The sequence below is a fragment of the Podarcis pityusensis genome (assembly GCF_964106645.2).
Source record: "Podarcis pityusensis genome assembly, chromosome: 13".
NCBI classification, from domain to species: domain Eukaryota; kingdom Metazoa; phylum Chordata; class Lepidosauria; order Squamata; family Lacertidae; genus Podarcis; species Podarcis pityusensis.
This window is the reverse complement of record NC_138038.1, coordinates 30,873,132-30,891,887: the sequence shown is the minus strand read 5'-3', so window position 1 is coordinate 30,891,887 and position 18,756 is coordinate 30,873,132. Positions and strand designations below refer to the sequence as shown.

Sequence of the window (18,756 nt, the reverse complement as noted above, 5' to 3'; positions counted from 1 at the left end):
GTTCTCCCTTTGGATCCTGATGCCTGAGGCAGTTCCATGATAGAAACTTTATTGCATTAGCAACAATAGCAACAATAAAACATTACAATATACACAGAAAAAATGAAAATTAGTATAAAAACACAGTTTAGGGTCCTGAATCAACAGTCAGATAGTGGCCCTTATTCTGATTGCCCCTGCTAAGAACCTAGTAACCTTTGCTGTTATCTGCTCCTTTTGGTCTGACAGGAGAAAGGACACTGTGGCAGTGGTTGTGCACCCTGGGATGGTCAGTACGAGTGGGGTGGTCAGTACGAGTGGGGTGATTCGTTCCTCAGGTCTTTGTAGAGAGTGCAAGACAGGAGGATGTGTGCCGCTGTTTTGGTGCTAGCGTCTCCACAGGAGCAAAGGCGTTTCTCATGCGGGATCTTTTGGAATCGGCCCTAAAGTAAAGCAGATGGCAAAAGGTTCAGTCTTGCGAGTGTGAAAGTACGTCTGTATTTTGGGATAGCTAGTTTGTGCAGGTATGGAGCCAGAGAATCAAAATGGAAAGATGGAAAATGATCATACCATGAGCAGAATTTCCTTATAGTGTCCAGATTGTTCTGATGCTCGATATCTTTTAGACATTGCACCGAGGGCCTTCTGGCGGTTCCCTCACTGTGAGGAGCCAAGTTACAGGGAACCAGGCAGAGGGCCTTCTTGGTAGTGGCGCCCTCCCTGTGGAACGCCCTCCCACCAGATGTCAAAGAAAACAACAACTACCAGACTTTTAGAAGACATCTGAAGGCAGCCCTGTTTAGGGAAGCTTTTAATGTTTGATGTATCACAGTATTTTAATATTCTTTTGGAAGCCGCCCAGAGTGGCTGGGGAAGCCCAGCCAGATGGGCGGGTATAAATAATAAATTATTATTATTATTATTATTATTATTATTATTGACAAATTAGACTGTTAGCTTTGGAAAGGCCCATAGTGAGTAGGTGTTGTGTGGATAGGCCACAAGAGTGGCGTTTTTGGTAGACAGTTTTAAGCCAGGCACTTTTGTGGTAGTCTTGAAGTACTAGGGATAGTAGTGTATGGGATCTGTTCTCCCTATTGATCCTGATGCCTGAGGCAGTTGCCTCCCCTTGTTTGATAGGTTGGCTGGCCCTGTGGCTGGGGTTGATAGAATTTGAGGTTCCATAACATATGTAAGGGCCACAGGTTCCTTATCACTGCTCTATGGCTTCATTCCAAATCTTGTCTATTCTGGATGATTTTCCCTGCTCTTGATTCAATAGGGAAACAGATATGAGACACCACCCAGTAAACAAGTTTTCTTCAGCTATTCTGCTGCCCATGAGCAGAATGCCTTGGGGATGCAGCTGTGAACCTTGCAATTATCTCAAATTATGGTTATCTGCTTTCTTGCCCAAAGCAACATGGATTTTCAATGACTACTTGCAGAATCAAGATGAAAATACATATACTGTAAAATATGCTTGTTCCTTTCAGAGCTCTTGAGGACAGACTGTGAACATGAAAGGCAGCTGAAAGTTTTAGAGAAAGTATCACTGTTGACCAACAGTGTCAGGAGACAACTGATATTAGGATTTTGCTCAAGGGGGGTAAAAGGATTCTCGGTTATGTTTGCAATGCTGTTTTTGTTGCTGTGGCTACTGATTTTGCGGTTGGTGTTTCACCCTCTGACTGAGTGCAGGATGCACCCAATTATTTGCAGGAGGAGTGATCCCTTCCAGATCCCACATGAGTATTATCATCCAGGTGACATTATCATTGGTGGTATTTCTTCACAGTTTTTCATATTTTTTGGCACCATAGAATTCAATCAACACCCCAATACAATGCTTATTCAGGATCCTGTGTAAGGAACTTCCTGTCTCTCATAAAATACTAACATACAGTTTATACTACTCCCATTTATATGGAGTGGGTAAAAAATATGGAGTGGGTGCCATGTTCCCTTATGAAACATCTTCCCAGGGGCTGTATTCCAGTGATGGGTAGGGCCAAAGGGACTTTGCCAGAGCTAAAATTGGGTGGAACAGTAGAAATTATTCTTGGCTCTGTAGAGTAGGCTACCTTCCAGTCATGCAAATGTCAAGATGTTTCTACACACCCACTCCTCACACACATCCATCCATATTCATACAGCAAAATATACAACATCCAGAGTCCAAAGACACATCCCATGAAGGCAAAACTGCAGATAAGGTCTCATGGCAAAAGCAGAGGGTCTTATCTAGGGAAGCCATATACGCTTGTCAAAGAGGCGTTTTCAGAGTGGTATGACCAGTGTCGAAACACTGGGCACAGCACTTCAGGGCGCAACAAAATAGTACTGTAGAATGGAACATGAGTGGAGGCAGCAGGAGGGGAGAGGAATTTCAGCATTGTACAGTGTGCTGCTGAAATTTGAGAGCCAAAGTCTGCCACAGCTTGTCAGGTCTATCAATTTCTGCTGCCCAACAGTTATTTGAGGTTTACATAATATCCACTGAATTTTATCTTCAGTTATTCTCTATCTTTTGTAATACATTCATCATCTTTCTGCTTTCCCCTGCCAATCACTGTAGTTTCTTCTTTATCCCATTTTTTGCTGGTAGCCGGGTGGCAAATAATGCAGCATTATTGTACTTTTGTTGTACAATCTCAATTTCTGGTATTTTTCATAAGTCCTTCCTTCAATCACCCCTTTCACTATGAATTGCATTCTCTATTTTAAAATAAACACATTGTGATTTAATTATAAATATCCACAGCTGGTGGGAGAGCATTTAGAATCTTGATTTCATGACTGAATGTTTTCGGCAGTGCTTTGAGAAGGTGCTGGTCAGGATGATGAAATTTATAACATAACTATCTATCTACCACTATATTGTAGCTTGGCAAATTATGGGCAGTCCTGAAATTCAATATGCCACTGAGGCACAATGGGGTCTATAACAATATCGGTTGAATGCAGAATCAATTGAAGTTTGTTTGGATACAAAATTCTCCCTTGCTTGCTTTATTATCAACAGAGCTCCAGAAATATGATTAGTATAAAATGTTTAAGAACAGTCTCAACCCATCTCCCTCTCTCTTTTCAAATTCAAAAAGTTTACTTAAATTAATAAGAAGGCAAGCAGCTCACAGGCATAAAAGAGCCATCCTCTTAAAGCGAGCCCATCTATTTTTGTTTCAGTTATTTGTAGTTTGAAGTCATGTACACATTGTTTTGGAAGATACATATGGCAGTACTGATGAAAAGGATGTCAGACCCCAAAACAGATGTCTTTGCAAGAACAGTTATTCATGAGGTCTAAAATATTGGTTTGATGTGGTATGTATTTTTATTGCAGTGTAGTGACAAAAAACTTCCAGCATGTACTGTCCTTGGTATTTGCACTGAAGGAGATCAATGAGAATCCCAGGATCTTACCAAATGTTTCACTGGGATTTCACATCTATGACAGCTACTTCAATGCCAAGATGACGTATCAGACTACTCTGAATCTTCTCTTTAGCCTGAAAGAGATTGTCCCTAACTATAAGTGTGACACACAGAAGAATCTGATAGCTGCCATTGGGGGACTTGACTCTGAAGTCTCTCAATACATGGCCACATTCTTAAATGCGTACAAGATTCCTCAGGTAGGATATGCATGTAAGGCACTGCAGTTTTACAGATATGCTGCCCTTGTCCATATAATGGGGGGAAATCTGCCGTATTCAATGGAGTAGAAAGTCTTAAGGGACTTCCTCCAAAATGGAGGGTGACAGTGAGAATTCATGGAGCCCAGTGTTGGGTTGGCACTTTCTAAGGGCTGGACCCATCCCAGAAACCTCTGTGTTCAGCACAACATGCTGCCCGCCCACCCTGAGTACTGTGGGATTAGTCAGTCACTGTCTAACATTTATGGGTACTCCTTACTTGGCTTCTGAGTCTCTCCCCCCTTTATCTTTCTTTTTTGCTAATTCCACATTGCCTTGCAATTGGAATATTTGGAGCTGAGTGTTTATGATTTAGCTAAATGGCTTCTGATCTCACAATCGGTATTACGTGTGGGCAGGATGAAAGTAAGCTTAGGTAAGCATACTGAGCTACTCCTGGGCAAGGCAATTTTTATCGCATTTCTCCAGCTGCCAGCATGGGGAGGTGGTTGGTTTGGTCTGATGCTCTTGAGACCTTAAGTGTTCGCCCAGTGGAATGGCAGATAGCAGGAGTGACATGCACAAGTTATCTACCACACACTCACTGGCATTCACAGGACCATATCACTCAATTTAATTATGATGAACACCAAGCCAGGACACTCTTTCCTAGGGTGGGTGAAAGAGAATATTTGTCTTTCTTTCCCCATAAGTTCCCACATGTCGTTTCTTTGACAGTTTATGGTACTGCTGCATACCCTCAAGTTAACGAATTATAATCTTTCACCACAGTTATGCCTCTTGAGCCTTCATTCTGAGGTTAACAGCAGAAAAATAGAGTTAAAATATGTCCACACTATATCTGAAAGCACACAATCACTAATATACTTTTATCTGTGTATACTGTTTCTCAGGTCTCTTATTATTTATTTGGTTCTTCTCTGGATGCTAAAATCCAGTACCCTTTCATATACCGAGTGGTCCCCAATGAAGAAAATCAGTACGCTGGAATTATCCAACTACTTTTGCATTTCCAGTGGACGTGGGCTGGGGTTATCACACTGGCTGATGATAAAGGAGAGGATTTTGTGCAGACCTTGATGCCAAAGCTTTCCCATAATGGCATCTGCTTGGCTTTCACAGACAGAATGCCACCATTGACAGATGTCTCTGAATTACTCGATGGCTACCAAGAGGCATGGGAGAAGACCAGCCTTGACAAAGACAGGAAAGCAAAGGCAGTTATTGTATATGCAGAAACATTGTCTATGGTGGGTTTAATATTCTTGCTGTACCAAGTAGAAAGCGAAGATATGACTGGGGCATCTCTAGGCAGAGTGTGGATTATGACCGCTGCATGGGACTTCCCAGCATTACAGTATCAAAGGGACTGGAATATAACACTCTTCCAAGGAGCTTTGTCCTTTGCAGTGCACTCTACTGAGGTCTGGGAATTTCACAATTTCCTTCACATCTTTAAACCATGCAGTGGGGACAATTTCATAAGAGACTTCTGGGAACAAGCATTTCACTGTGTATTGTTAGATTCCCCTGTGGCTGGAGAGAACGATGGGGCCTGCACTGGGAAGGAAAGGTTGGAGAGCCTTGCTACACCAGTTTTTGAAATGAGCATGACCCCCCAAAGCTACAGTGTATACAATGCTGCCTATGTCATAGCACATGCTTTGCATGCCATGTACTCACTGAACTCCAAGCACAGAGCTGTGGCAATACTTCCAAATGTGCGGCCGTGGCAGGTACTAACTCATTGCCAAGGCAACTCTACAGATATGATTAGAAAATGCAGAATACTATTATGTTCAACTAATCTGACAACATGCCTTATAGGGTTGTACCCAACTAAGTTCAACTCAGAAAAGATCGATTGAAATAAGTGGACTTAAGTTAGTCCTATTAATTTCCATGGATCTACTCTGTGTTGGATAAACATTGGATACAACCCATAATATTGCAAGTGAAATTTCTCAGTTTCTTTTTTCATGAAATACATATAGCACAGGATACATTCCCCTTCTTCTCAGTCAGTTGGGATAGTAAGTCCTGACTAAAGGCAATGAATGGAAGAGAAGGAGATTTTTGTGTTCTATAAATAATGCAGGAGCAGGAGGGAAGGAAAGCCCAATTAAATACTTGCCTCTGGAATTTATGGATTGCCAACATCAAGCATTATGTCTGTACCAGATCTAGATGAGTGAAAACAGGCAAGTGAGATTGTTTGAAAATGAGCAAATAAACATCTATTCTGAAATATTAGAGAAGTGAGAAATCTCCTTTCTGCTAGTAGCTTGCCAAAAAAAAAAAAGGAAGGAAGGAAGGAAGGAAGGAAGGAAGGAAGGGAATATGTCTTCATCCTCAATGCTATAGAATAGCACATGTGCTTGAAAAAATGCAATGTCTCAAATTGACAACAGATTTGAATATGGAAGAAATGAGTGATTAGAGTTACACACATATACTGAGTGCTCAAATTTATTTATTTATTTAGTTAGTTAGTTAGTTAGTTAGTTCATTTTTATCTTGCCTTTCTTCCCTTATGGAACAAATGGAAACTTTCATTAAATAGGTTTACACTCCAACTAAACTCAGGCCTGATTAACTTCAGCAATGTGGCTGCATCTTGGGCCCTTAGACCATGGCCTTGGTAACCAGATGGTTTTTAGGACCCAGTTCATTTAGCAGCTTGTATTGTTTGGGCCAAGATTATCTCAATGATCATCTACTACCTATTAATTCAGATCATCATTGTAACTACTGGATCCATACCCTCCCCCAATCTGAAATGCAGTGGGAGGATAAAGCAGGGCCTTCTAAGTTGTCTTGGTGAAGTCCTTTTTGATGTGGACCTGTTGCTGATGAGTTTTAGAGTACAACTTTTACACGTACGTAATTTAAGAAAATGCAAATTAGTTATAGTCATTGATAACTCTTATTTTATTGCTACTTCTGTTCTGGATTGATTTCTTTTGTTACAGTTTTTATTGTGTAATTATGTCTTAAGTAGTCTTCTTTATTTTACAGTTCAGTTGCCTTGTAGGTCCTGGTGAGACAGGTTATCAATATTCTATATTCTATGGATAATAAAGAAAGTTGGATGCAGAACAAAAATATTTATATTGTTTCCCATTCTATAACTTTTTAAAGCTGCTTTTACTTCTTTGATTGTAGCTCCATCCTTTCTTGAGGAGAATCTCTTTCAACAACAGTGCTGGGGACCAAGTGTCACTGGATGAGAAAGGTGAACTAGAAAGTGGATTTGATATTATAAACTGGGTAACTTTCCCAAATAGATCTTTCTCAAGGGTGAAAGTAGGAAGGCTGGATCCATGGGCAGGCAGAGGGCTGACCGTTCATGATGAGATGATCACATGGCATAGCATGTTTAACCAGGTAGAGTCTGAATTTTAGTTCTAAGTACAAAATATTTATGTTGAGTACAATATTCACTACTCATCCAGTTATCACACATCTCATTGTACTTTCATATATCCATTTAAAAAAAATGAATATCTGAGCATAAACAAATATACTGTAAACAAAAAAGAAAACAACCCCTTGTTTTTTTAAAACCCTCATTTTGCTGAATGTTTCTTTTTCATGAAATGAAAGAATAAATTCAGTGAGACAAAACTATGTATTTCACTAGCAGTATGCATTCCATTATTGTTCCACAAAGAGATCTAGAGATGCATCAAAGAAAGCAGGTATTGCGAAACCTATGTGAAATAGAGACCATAAATGGATAGGCTATGTCTTTTATTGAATTCAAAGTCAACTTCCAGGCTCATTCATCTTGTACATCCATAAACTCACCATCCACCCAATCACTTCACCAAACTGCTATAACAAATCACTCCTTCTGCTCTACCAAAAATGTACTGTAACACCAGAAAATGAAGCTGTTCACTAACAGAACTGTATAAGGTATCAAAACAAATTGCCACCCATCATACAGATGTACTGTCCCCAAAACCAATCTGGCTTTCAACTAGTACAGAACTAAGGCAAAAAGCATTTCTAACAAAAGTCAATTTTGGGAGTAATTCATATAGCTCCCAGAAAGGATCAACATGTACTGCATACAAAATTATCTCTCTGATGAAATTGTTTTCTGTGTGAATCATTCATCGAGATAAGCATGCACTAAGTATGTTTTCCTCCTTTCTGTTTATGGACAGAAGACCCCCTCTTCAGTGTGTAATGACAAGTGCCGTCCAGGCTATGTTAGCAAAAAGAAGGAAGGGGAGCCATTCTGTTGCTACGATTGTGACCCATGTCCAGAAGGGAGGATTTCTAATAAAAAAGGTAGGTGTCTACCATATTGTAGCAGTGGTTCCCATGGTGTGAGCAGTGGACCCCTTGCTTGAATCTAGCGTCCAGTGTCTGTTCACATATCCAGAACTATTTACGGTGGCTTTCATGTGGCCCATTTGCCAAAAAGCCAGGCAGCCTCCTCTGGCTTTCTGCCTGGGCTGGGGTGGACTAACTGTGCTTCAACTTGAATTTGCATCCCATAACTCCTGAGAGGAGGCAGGAAGCCTCCTACAGTAATGAGTCACTAAAGGGCACCCACAGCTGCTCATTCTGTATTGTGGTAGCTGAGAAGCCAACTTGTGAGCCACTTCAGAGCTTCCACTGACCATGCCCACTGATTCTGGGGAGGAGGTGGAGGGTTCCCAGTGGCAACAGGAGCACAAACTCACATTGTAATGAGCTAGGTGATTCTGAGTGTTCCTTTGCCAGGATTACTGAGTGTCCAGAGAGGCCATTTTGTACATGTTTCCTTGATTGAGGTGTTGTTACATCTTTTTTATTCTTTCCTTGAAATAGACAATTGTATAAAATGCCCAGAAGATGAGTATCCAAATGGAGACCAAGATGGATGTCTACCAAAGAGTTTAAACTTTCTGTCTTATGATGAAATGTTGAGTATCACTTTAGCTTTTATGACATTTGCATTTTCTGTGACCACAGCTTTGATGCTAAAAATATTCATTAAATACCAGAAAACTCCCATTGTCAAAGCCAACAATCGTGGCCTCACGTTTACTCTGCTCATCGCCCTCCTGCTTTGCTTCCTCTGCTCTTTGCTGTTCTTTGGAAGACCTCAGACAGTGACCTGCCTCCTAAGGCAAACAGCTTTTGGCATCATCTTCACCGTGGCTGTTTCTTCCGTGTTGGCAAAAACCATCACAGTGATTTTGGCATTCATGGCCACACGACCAGGATCCAGGATAAGGAACTGGGTGGGGAAAAGATTGGCGGCTTCTATTGTTTTCTCCTGCACTATCATTCAAGGAGCTCTTTGTACTGTGTGGCTCCTTACTGCTCCTCCATTCCCACATTTGGACATGAATACTTTGGCTAAAGAGATCGTGGTTGAATGTAATGAAGGGTCTATCCCTATGTTTTATTCTGTTCTCGGGTACCTGGGATTCCTGGCTCTTGTCAGCTTTGTTGTGGCTTTTCTTGCTAGGGCATTGCCCAGTACTTTTAATGAAGCCAAGTTCATCACTTTCAGCATGTTAGTATTTTGCAGTGTGTGGGTCTCTTTTGTGCCAACTTACCTGAGCGCAAAGGGAAAATACATGGTTGCTGTGGAGATCTTCTCCATTTTAGCCTCTAGTGCTGGATTGTTGGGCTGTATCTTTGCTCCTAAATGCTATATAATTTTACTGAGGCCTGAGCTGAACAACAAGGAGCACTTAACAAGGAGAAATAAGTAGGAGTTAGAAACTTGGATGTGGTTGTCCAGTGCACTTTTCTTTAAAATATGTGCTGCTTGGTGGAAATAAGGTAGCTTAAGTCACATGTCTTTATTTGTCAGGAAGCCTAAGTGTTTGGACATGAGTTTCATGCACAAAAACATGTTTTGCATCATGCAAGTTCTTTGTTTTAGTGTCTACAAAATGGCTTAAAGATTCTTGCCTTGAAGACAGACAGTTTAGAACTGCTGCCAAAATGGATCTGCTCTCTTGTCAGATGTGAGAACAGTATGTAACAGAGTATAATTTATTGAAAGGTAATAATGTTGAATTTTATTGTTATATTATTCATTCATTCTTAAATCTATTATTATTATACTTATATCCCATCTTTTTTTCCAAGGAGCTGAAGGTGGCATATATTCCCCTCTTCATTTTATTTTCACAACAACCCTGTGAGGTAGGTTAGGCAGTGACACTGTGACAGGACCCAGGTGACACTGGAATGGTGATGAGGGGGTGAGTGGGGACTGAAATTCTGATCTTGCACAACCCATTCAAACACTCCAGCCACTACAACACAAGTGGCTAACTATTAAATTATATAATATCCTGTCACTATATTTCAGCCTACCTATATTTTTGTTGGCTATTGCCTTAGTCCGCTTGCTGTAAAGATGATGTTGTGTGGTTGTCACTTCCATTGGCAAATGTGTGATTGGTTCTTTATTTGTAATTTTTAAATAAATAAATAAAATAACAAATAGGATTGAAACCGCCTGCTTGATGATAGGCCACAATTAATTCAGAATGCAGCTGGATTATTTTATATGCACCCAGTTTACTTTAGATACATAAATACTAAACCTGGATGAAGTATCCTTGGATGAAGGAATTGAGGGGCTGCTCATGAGATTTGTAGATGACACCAAACTGGGATGGGTAGCTACAACCCCTGAAGATACAATTAGTTTTCAAGACAACCTTAACAGATAGGAGAACTGGGCCATAATTGACAAAATGAAATTCAGTAGGGAGAAATGAAAAATTCAGTGCACTTAGGCAGGAACAGTCAGATCCACAAATATAGGATTGGGGATACCTGGCTTGACAGATGTATATGTGCAAGTTTCTAGGAGTCTCATTGACTACAAATTTAACATGCAATGCAACAGTAAAAATTCTAGGCAACCTCAACAGAAGTATAGTGTCCAGTCCGAGGGAAGCAATAGCACCACTCTATTCTGTTTTGATCAGCAGGCCCATCTCCTCAATGGCAGGGATGGGGAACCTGTAGTCCTCCAAATATTACTGGATGGAAGCACCCATCATATTTTACCATTGGCCATACTGGTTGGGGATAATAGGAATGAGAGTCCAACAACATCTGCAGAGTTATAAGTTTCCCATCCATGCTTTATGGATTCATCCCCAGACTGAATGCTTCAGTATACATTTTCTTTCTCAATGTCACACTAAGCCCAAGTGCTCCAGCTGACTCAATAAGGAAACAGATATGAGATTACATCTAATAAACGTGTTTTCTTCAGCTGTTCTGTTCTCCATGAACCTTGTAATTATTTAAAATTATGGTGATCCTCTTCCTTGCCACATATGGCGTGTATTTCCAGTGACCACTCTAAAAAAGAGCAATCATAACGAAAACAGGTATAAATTGGGCCAGTGCTTTTCAGAATGCAGGGTGACAGACTGGAGAAGCAGTGCCGCTCAGAATTTTATAGTCTGTAAGATACCATCATTGACTGGCAGAATCTAGAGAAACTGTGATCGCTTGCTCTTAACGGGCAGATACTGTATGCAGTAAAATTAGACCGAATCAGTAGATTTTGTAACATAAGAAGTATTCACCCTTATGTTTGCAATGCTGATTTTGTTGCTGTGCCTATTGATCCTACGGTTGGTGTTTCTTCCCCTAACTGACTGCAAGGCTCTTCCCTTTACTTGCAACATGAGAGATCCTCTCCGGATCCCACATGAATATTATCAGCAAGGTGACCTCATCATTGCCAGTATTTCTTCTCAGTTCTTCTCCTTTTTTGACAGCATATCCTTCAAGCAACACCCCAATTTAATGTTTATTGAAGATGTCCTGTAAGGAATTTTTCGTTTCCCATAAAAATAATAATATTATGGGCAAGTTATAATAATCTCATAGTTAGATAATAGAAAGACAGGGGATATCCACATTGGGTCATACTCAGTTAGACCCATTGGAATAAATAGATTTAAAAAACATATGTCCAATGACTTCAAGTGTGTGATTTCTGAGTATGAGCAATCCTTTTTCACATCTAAAGTCCACCAGTTTCTATGCTGCTCTACATTTTTCTATGGCTTTCACAAAGTCTGTCTGACCTCTCTGTCTCATGTCATACACTCTTCTCCTTACTTTAGTTTGCTCCAGATATATTTTAATACTTTTATAGAAACTATACAAAATTATTGTTAATTCTTACTACTACTGTTATTTCCCACAAGTCTTCCTTTCATGATTCCTTTTATTATCTTATGTACATTCCCAATATTAAAAATGAACAAACCGAAGAAGTGATGGTTCCTTTGACACAATTCTGCCTCCACAAAATATGACAAACTGTATCATATTTCTTGTGAATAGAGCTCCAGAAACACGAACCGTTTATAAATATATCTAAATGGTGGCAAACTCTGTCTCTTTTTGTTCCACAGTACAAACATGCACTACCTTTAGTTAGTGAATCAATGAATAACAATATTATAAAAATAAGTTTAAAACCGATCTATTTTTATTACATTTTCCATTGAAGATGTGTATGTTGTAAAGGTGTATGCTGTACTGTGTAGCTATGATGATGCACATGCCAAAAATCAAATCGCTGTGCAAGACCAATGTGGACATGGAAAGCAATGCATGATTTCTAGGATATTGATGTGAATGGGATTGTGTCCTATGCTTTCATTACAGTGTAGTGACAAAATACTACCAGCATGTCCTGGCCTTGGTGTTTGCAGTGAAGGAGATTAATGAGAATCCCAGGATCTTACCAAATGTTACATTGGGATTCCATATCTATGACAGCTACTTCAATGAAAAGATGACTTATCTGTCTACCCTGAACCTTCTCTTTAAAGTGAAAAGGATGGTTCCCAACTACAGGTGTGATACACCAAATAATGTAATAGCTGTCATTGGGGGTCTTGGCTCTGAAACCTCACTTTACATGGCCAGCTTCTTAAGCATCTACAAGATTCCTCAGGTACGTACGTGAGGCATGCAGGGTTTTGCAAAACAAAATGAAAGTAGTGTATTTATTGTGGCATATTCTGCCTAATGATAACTGTGAAGCACAATCGGAAAATTGGTTTTTTCCTTTAGCAGTGTTTTCATAGTATATTGAACCAGGATTAAACAAAACATAAAATAAAATAGAAATATTTGTATAAAGCAAAGCAGATAGATATGAACACATACAAACATAACAATAACTGAAATATAATAGATACAGGTAGGTAGCCGTCTTGGTCTGCTGTAGTCAAAACAAAATAAAAAAATTCCTTCCAGTAGCACCTTAGAAACCAACTAAGTTTGTTATTGGTATGAGCTTTTGTGTGCATGCACACTTCTTCAGATAATAATATCATATCATATCATATCATAATATAATAATAATAATCAATGATAGTATTTAACTAAGTTTGACTCAGAGTAGCTCCACTGAAATTAACTCAGCTGGGAGTAGTAATTTCAGTGGGTCCGCTCTGAGTAAAACCTAGTTGAATTCTGCCCCTAAATTATTTGCCAGTTTAGTAGAAATATGAATACAACCATGTTTATTCCTAAATTCTCAGCTCTATCACCATTCAATGCAATGACTGAGGAGAGGGGAAGTATAACTATGAGTATAACATGCTGAATTTCAAGGCAATGACAAAGACTTTTTGTTCCAGCAAGAAGGGGAATATTATACATCGTATACATGGATCAGAACATAACACAGTTAACGAAACTTAGTAGGAGATACTTTAGGATAAAACTGTCTAGACATCATGAGGTACGAAGATGGTTCTAAGGATGTATGGTGACGTAATTTCATAGTGTCACTCAAAAATCTTGCCACATTCTCTACAACGTCATTACTATAATTGTTCAGCAGATAAAAGTCAGTGCACTAAATCCCCTCCTTCAATAAGGGGAGCAAATACTTATCATATATTTTTGCATAAAATGGGCAATAAAATAAAACATGTGTGATGGATTCAACCTGTTTTGTGCCACAAGGGCCATATCTTTCGGAGTATGGGATTTTTGACAATCTACCTCACAAAACTAACAGGCCCATACAAAGTTGGTGGGCATTCCCATTCAAATGGTGTGTGTGCACTGCATCATGTGATTGGTTATGCAGGGCCGGGCTTACTTGGGCTCCCACAATATTTTATTCAAGTTGGTACCCCTAGTCAATCCAGCTAATAGTTGTTTGCACTTACTGGCTGTGGCTCTATAGCAGGGGTTGGCAAACTTTTTCAGCAGGGGGCTGGTCCACTGTCCCTCAGAGCTTGTGGGGAGCCTGGACTATATTTTGGAAAAAAAGAAGATGAATGAATTCCTATGCCCCACAAACAATCCAGAGATGCATTTTAAATAAAAGCACACATTCTGCTCATGTGAAAACACCAGGCAGGCCCCACAAATAACCCAGAGATGCATTTTAAATAAAAGGACACATTCTACTCTTGTAAAAACACGCTGATTCCTGCATTGTCTGCGGGCGGGATTTAGAAGGTGATTGGGCTGGATCTGGCCCCCGGGCCTTAGTTTGCCTACCCATGGTCTATGGTGACATCCCCAGTCTGACTTCAAACTGAAGAAGTCAGAGAATGATAGGCAGAGAAATAACACATGCATGCAGAAGGAATTATTAGGACTTGAGACCTGATTGGGTACAGGGAAACTCATTGTTTTTAACTGCTTTTAATGTTGTATTTTAAAATTATTTTAATCTGCTCTGGAATCTTACAGTGAAGGGGAGGTAAGAAAGCCAGTAATTCAATCAATGGTTGCCCAGTGCTGCTAATTACAAGAAGGCACAAATCTTTTACTCTAGTGTATTGTTTTTCTGTTTTCACATTCCAGGCAGAGATATTTCTGCCTTGAGAAATACATTGAGGGCTGCTTAAAACGTGAGCTTTAGAATCACGTCCGATGTTTGTTTTAATTCCTCTCCATAGTTCTGGGGGAAACATTTTCAAGATCTCCAACACTGCAAAATGGAGAATCTGCTATTAATTGGTATCGTATTTTGGAATACCATGTAGTAATGTAGACCAACCAGTTCCAGATCCAAGAAGCAATGCGATAGATGGGTGCAGGGAGGACAAAATAAACATTTCTCAAATATATTCTCTCTGAAAACACAGTTAACCTGTGATCTGGTTTCAGCAATACTTTTCATCTTTATTTAAGATCTCCTACTTCTTATTTGGTCCTTCTCTGAATACTAAAGCCCAGTTCCCTTTCATCTATCGTGTGGTCCCTAATGAGGAGAATCAGTACCATGGAACCATTCAATTACTTTTGCATTTCCAGTGGACATGGGTTGGGATTATCACATCAGGCAATGATGAAGGAGAGAATTTTGTGCAGACCTTGGTACCAAAGCTTTCCAAGAATGACATCTGTCTGGCTTTCACAGAAACAATGTTTGCCCTGACAGACTTTTCTAAATTACTTGATGATTACCAAAGTACGTGGAGTATGACACGCCTTGTTAACAACCACAAAGCAAAAGCAGTTATGGTATTTGCAGAAACTTTATCTATACTTCATATGATATATTTGCTGCATCAAATACAAACAGTAAATATGCCAGGGTCAACTCTAGGAAGAGTGTGGATCTTGACAGCTGGATGGGACTTCCCAGCACTACAGTTTCACAGGAGCTGGAGTGTAGAAGTCTTTCAAGGAGCCTTGTCCTTTGCTGTCCACAGCAATCCAATAGACAAATTTCCAAAATTCCTTCAGTCTTTGAATCCTTATTCACCAAATGGAGACAGTTTTATTACGGACTTCTGGCAGCAGGCTTTTGGGTGCTTACTTTCAGAAGAGAGTGGTGACGGTTGCACAGGCCGGGAAAAGCTGGAAAGTCTTCCTGGACCAGTTTTTGAAATGAGCATGATTTCCCAAAGCTACAGTATATACAATGCTGTCTATGTCTTAGCTCATGCTTTACATGCAATGTACTTGTTGACTCTGAAGCACAGAGAAGTGGAAATGCTTTCAAATCCACAACCATGGCAGGTAATAACTCATTAACCAAAGCATCTCATCTCGAGAGTCATGAAAAGAAAAGAAGATGTGCAACACTATTATGTTTGAGCATTGTGTGACAACATAACTTTGTAGATCCAGATTTTACTTCTCTTTGTCAGTATATTTTTATAGTGAATTCATGCATTCTGCTTTATCCCAAGCAGTTAAGAATAAAAAAGTAGGATGAGGAACACACACACAAAATATTGTTTCCCATTCTATCATTTTTAAAGTTGCTTTTACTTCTTTGATTACAGCTCCATCCTTTCTTGTGGAGAATCTCTTTTAACAACAGTGCTGGGGACCAGGTGTCTTTGGATGAGAAAGGTGAATTAGAAAGTGGATTTGATATTATGAACTGGCTTACTTTCCCAAATAGATCCTTCCTGAGGGTGAAAGTAGGGAGGATGGATCCATGGGCAAGCAGAGAGTTCACCATTAATGAGGAGATCATCACATGGCACAACGTGTTTAACCAGGTAGGACCTGACTTTTGATTTAAGGTTATGAAACGTCACTGATTTATTTTCTAGAATCAATCCTTAATTTATACATTTATACATTCCCACAGGGGTGGGTGCAGAGGGAGAGACTATATCTAGGCCATAGCACTAATGTTTGTTTATTCTGCCTGGTTTACACATTAATCTGCAGTAGTATAAAGCTCCATGCACACATTTAGATGTATATAGTTAAGCACATTTTCTCATAAAATAAAAATTTGAAAATGTATTTTAAGATTTCTATTCATAACACAAAACTTAGGTAGTCTTTAGCAGGTTGCGTAAATAGCATTGTAGGACCACTTCTCTTGACCCAGAAAGTATGATCTTATTTTGCATGCAAAATATGCTTCCCCGCTTTCTCTCATGTCATTCCTTTCCTTATGATTGATAAATTGAGATCAGCATATACTAGGGGTGTGTACCAGTTACAAGATTTATCGTGCCTCTGTAGGTTAGTGAAGAAACTTACTGTATCTGTTTCAGAGATGCTCAACTCAACATCCTTTCCCAATTCAAGCATTTGTGAAGGCATTGTTTTAAAAATGGCATACTTTTTCAGCACCCGAGTTCACAGAGTGACACAGGAAATCAGGGGTTATAATCCAACTCCATACACCTTCAGTTTGGGCATGTGAGAACTTTATCCAGATGACCCTCTTTGCCCTGCAATTCAGTCTAGTACAAATCTGCTGCTAACCCCTACAATGTACTAGCCTTTCACTTCCTCTCATTTATAAATAGGTGCTGCCTTTTTCCATGTGTAATAACATGTGCCAGCCAGGATCTGTTAGAAAAAAGAGGGAGGGGGAGCCATTTTGTTGCTATGATTGCGAACCATGTCCAGAAGGGAAGACTTCGAATCCAAAAGGCAAGTATCTGCCAAATTGTCAAATGATATCCCTCTGACTTCCAATGGCTTAGTTAGCTTCTAAGTTCTAAGTTCTAAGTTCTTAGTTACATTCTAATAATATATTTCTACTTCGCCCATCTGGCTGGGCTTCCCCAGCCATTCTGGGCGGCTTCCAACAAAAGATTAAAAATGCATTAAAACATCAGTCATTAAAAACTTCCTTAAACAGGGCCGCCTTCAGATGTATTCTAAATGTCAGATAGTTGTTTATTTCTTTGACATCTGATGGGAGGGCGTTCCACAGGGCGGGCTACTGAGAAGGCCCTCTGCCTGGTTCCCTGTAACCTAGTGAGGGAACTGCCAGAAGGCTCTTGGAGCTGTATCTCACTGTCCGGGCTGAACAATGGAGGTGGAGAGACTGCTTCATAGAATCATAGAATCATAGAATCATAGAGTTGGAAGAGACCACAAGGGCCATCGAGTCCAACCCCCAGCTTCAGTTATACTGGGCTCAGCTTCAGTTATACTGGGCTGAGATTAGGGCTTTAAAGGTCAGTAACGACGTTTGAATATTGCTTGGAAACGTATTGGGAGCCAATGTGTGTCTTTCAGGACCAGTGTTATATGGTCTCGATGGCCACTCCCAGTCACCAGTCTAGCTGCTGCATTCTGGATTAATTGCAGTTTCCAGGTCACCTTCAAAGGTCGCCCCACATACAGTGCATTGCAGTAGTCCAAGCGGGAGATAACTAGAGCATGCACCACTCTGGCGAGACAGTCCACGGGCAGGTAGGGTCTCAGCCTGCATACCAGATGGAGCTGGTAGACAGCTGCCCTGAACACAAAATTGACCTGCACCTCCATGGACAGCTGTGAGTCCAAAATGACTCCCAGGCTGCGCACCTGCTGCTTCAGGGTACAGTTGCCCAATTCAGGACCAGGGAGTCCCCCACCCCCTTGTCAGGACTGGTTGTTGTCCTCTTCAGATCACCACACAAATGCTTCTTGTTCTTTTATAACTTTTTATTGCGTATTAACAAAACAATATTATAAACGGTTCTTAACTATTATTCCTCAGAGTCACTTATTTCAGATACCTTCTGAGCTTTGCTTCTCCGTGACCAGCCACTCTCAAAATGTTGAACACACCCTTCCTTTCACTTTCCCGCTCTTTTTTCTAACCTCCTGGCTAGAGCTGGCTTGTATCTCCCCTCCTCCGAATCTGAGCTAGAACTTAACCCTTGCCTTTCCTGGGAACATCCTATCCCTCCCTGTTGTTCCTGTTGCTCTCTTCTATTAGATTCACTGCTATCCTCCCCCCCCCCCTTGGGGAAAGCTTTCTCCCTCTGGGAAACTGGAAACTTCTAACTCTAACTCTTCCCTGACACCCCTGTCCCCCCAAAACAGTACTTCTGTCTTTTCAGGATTCAACCTCAATCTGTGGGCCGCCATCCATCCTCCAACCACCTCCTGGTGCTCACATAGGACCTTCATCACCTTCATTGGTTCTGATTTGAAAAAGAGGCAGAGCTGGGTATCATCCACATACTGATGAACACCCAGCCCAAAACCCCTCATAATCTCTCCCAGCAGCTTCATGTAGATGTTAAAAAGCATGGGGGAGAGGATGGAACCCTGAGGCACCCCACAAGTGAGAGCCCAGGGATCTGAACACTCATCCCCCAACACCACTTTCTGGACACAACCCAGGAGGAAGGAGCGGAACCACTGTATAACAATGCCCCCCAGC

The 18,756-nt window shown here is 40.5% G+C and overlaps 1 protein-coding gene across 1 annotated transcript; it reads left to right on the top strand.

Annotated features, from left to right (window-relative positions):
• Positions 1–3,455: 3,455 nt before the first annotated feature.
• LOC308461857 (vomeronasal type-2 receptor 26-like) lies at positions 3,456–16,147 on the top strand (the record flags this gene model as incomplete). Its single annotated transcript, XM_080979022.1, has 8 exons — positions 3,456–3,617; positions 4,532–5,374; positions 6,804–7,025; positions 7,814–7,946; positions 8,466–9,357; positions 12,306–12,597; positions 14,805–15,638; positions 15,908–16,147. 8 exons carry the CDS (start codon positions 3,456–3,458, stop codon positions 16,145–16,147), a joined length of 3,618 nt encoding a protein of 1,205 aa, XP_080835148.1.
• Positions 16,148–18,756: the final 2,609 nt, after the last annotated feature.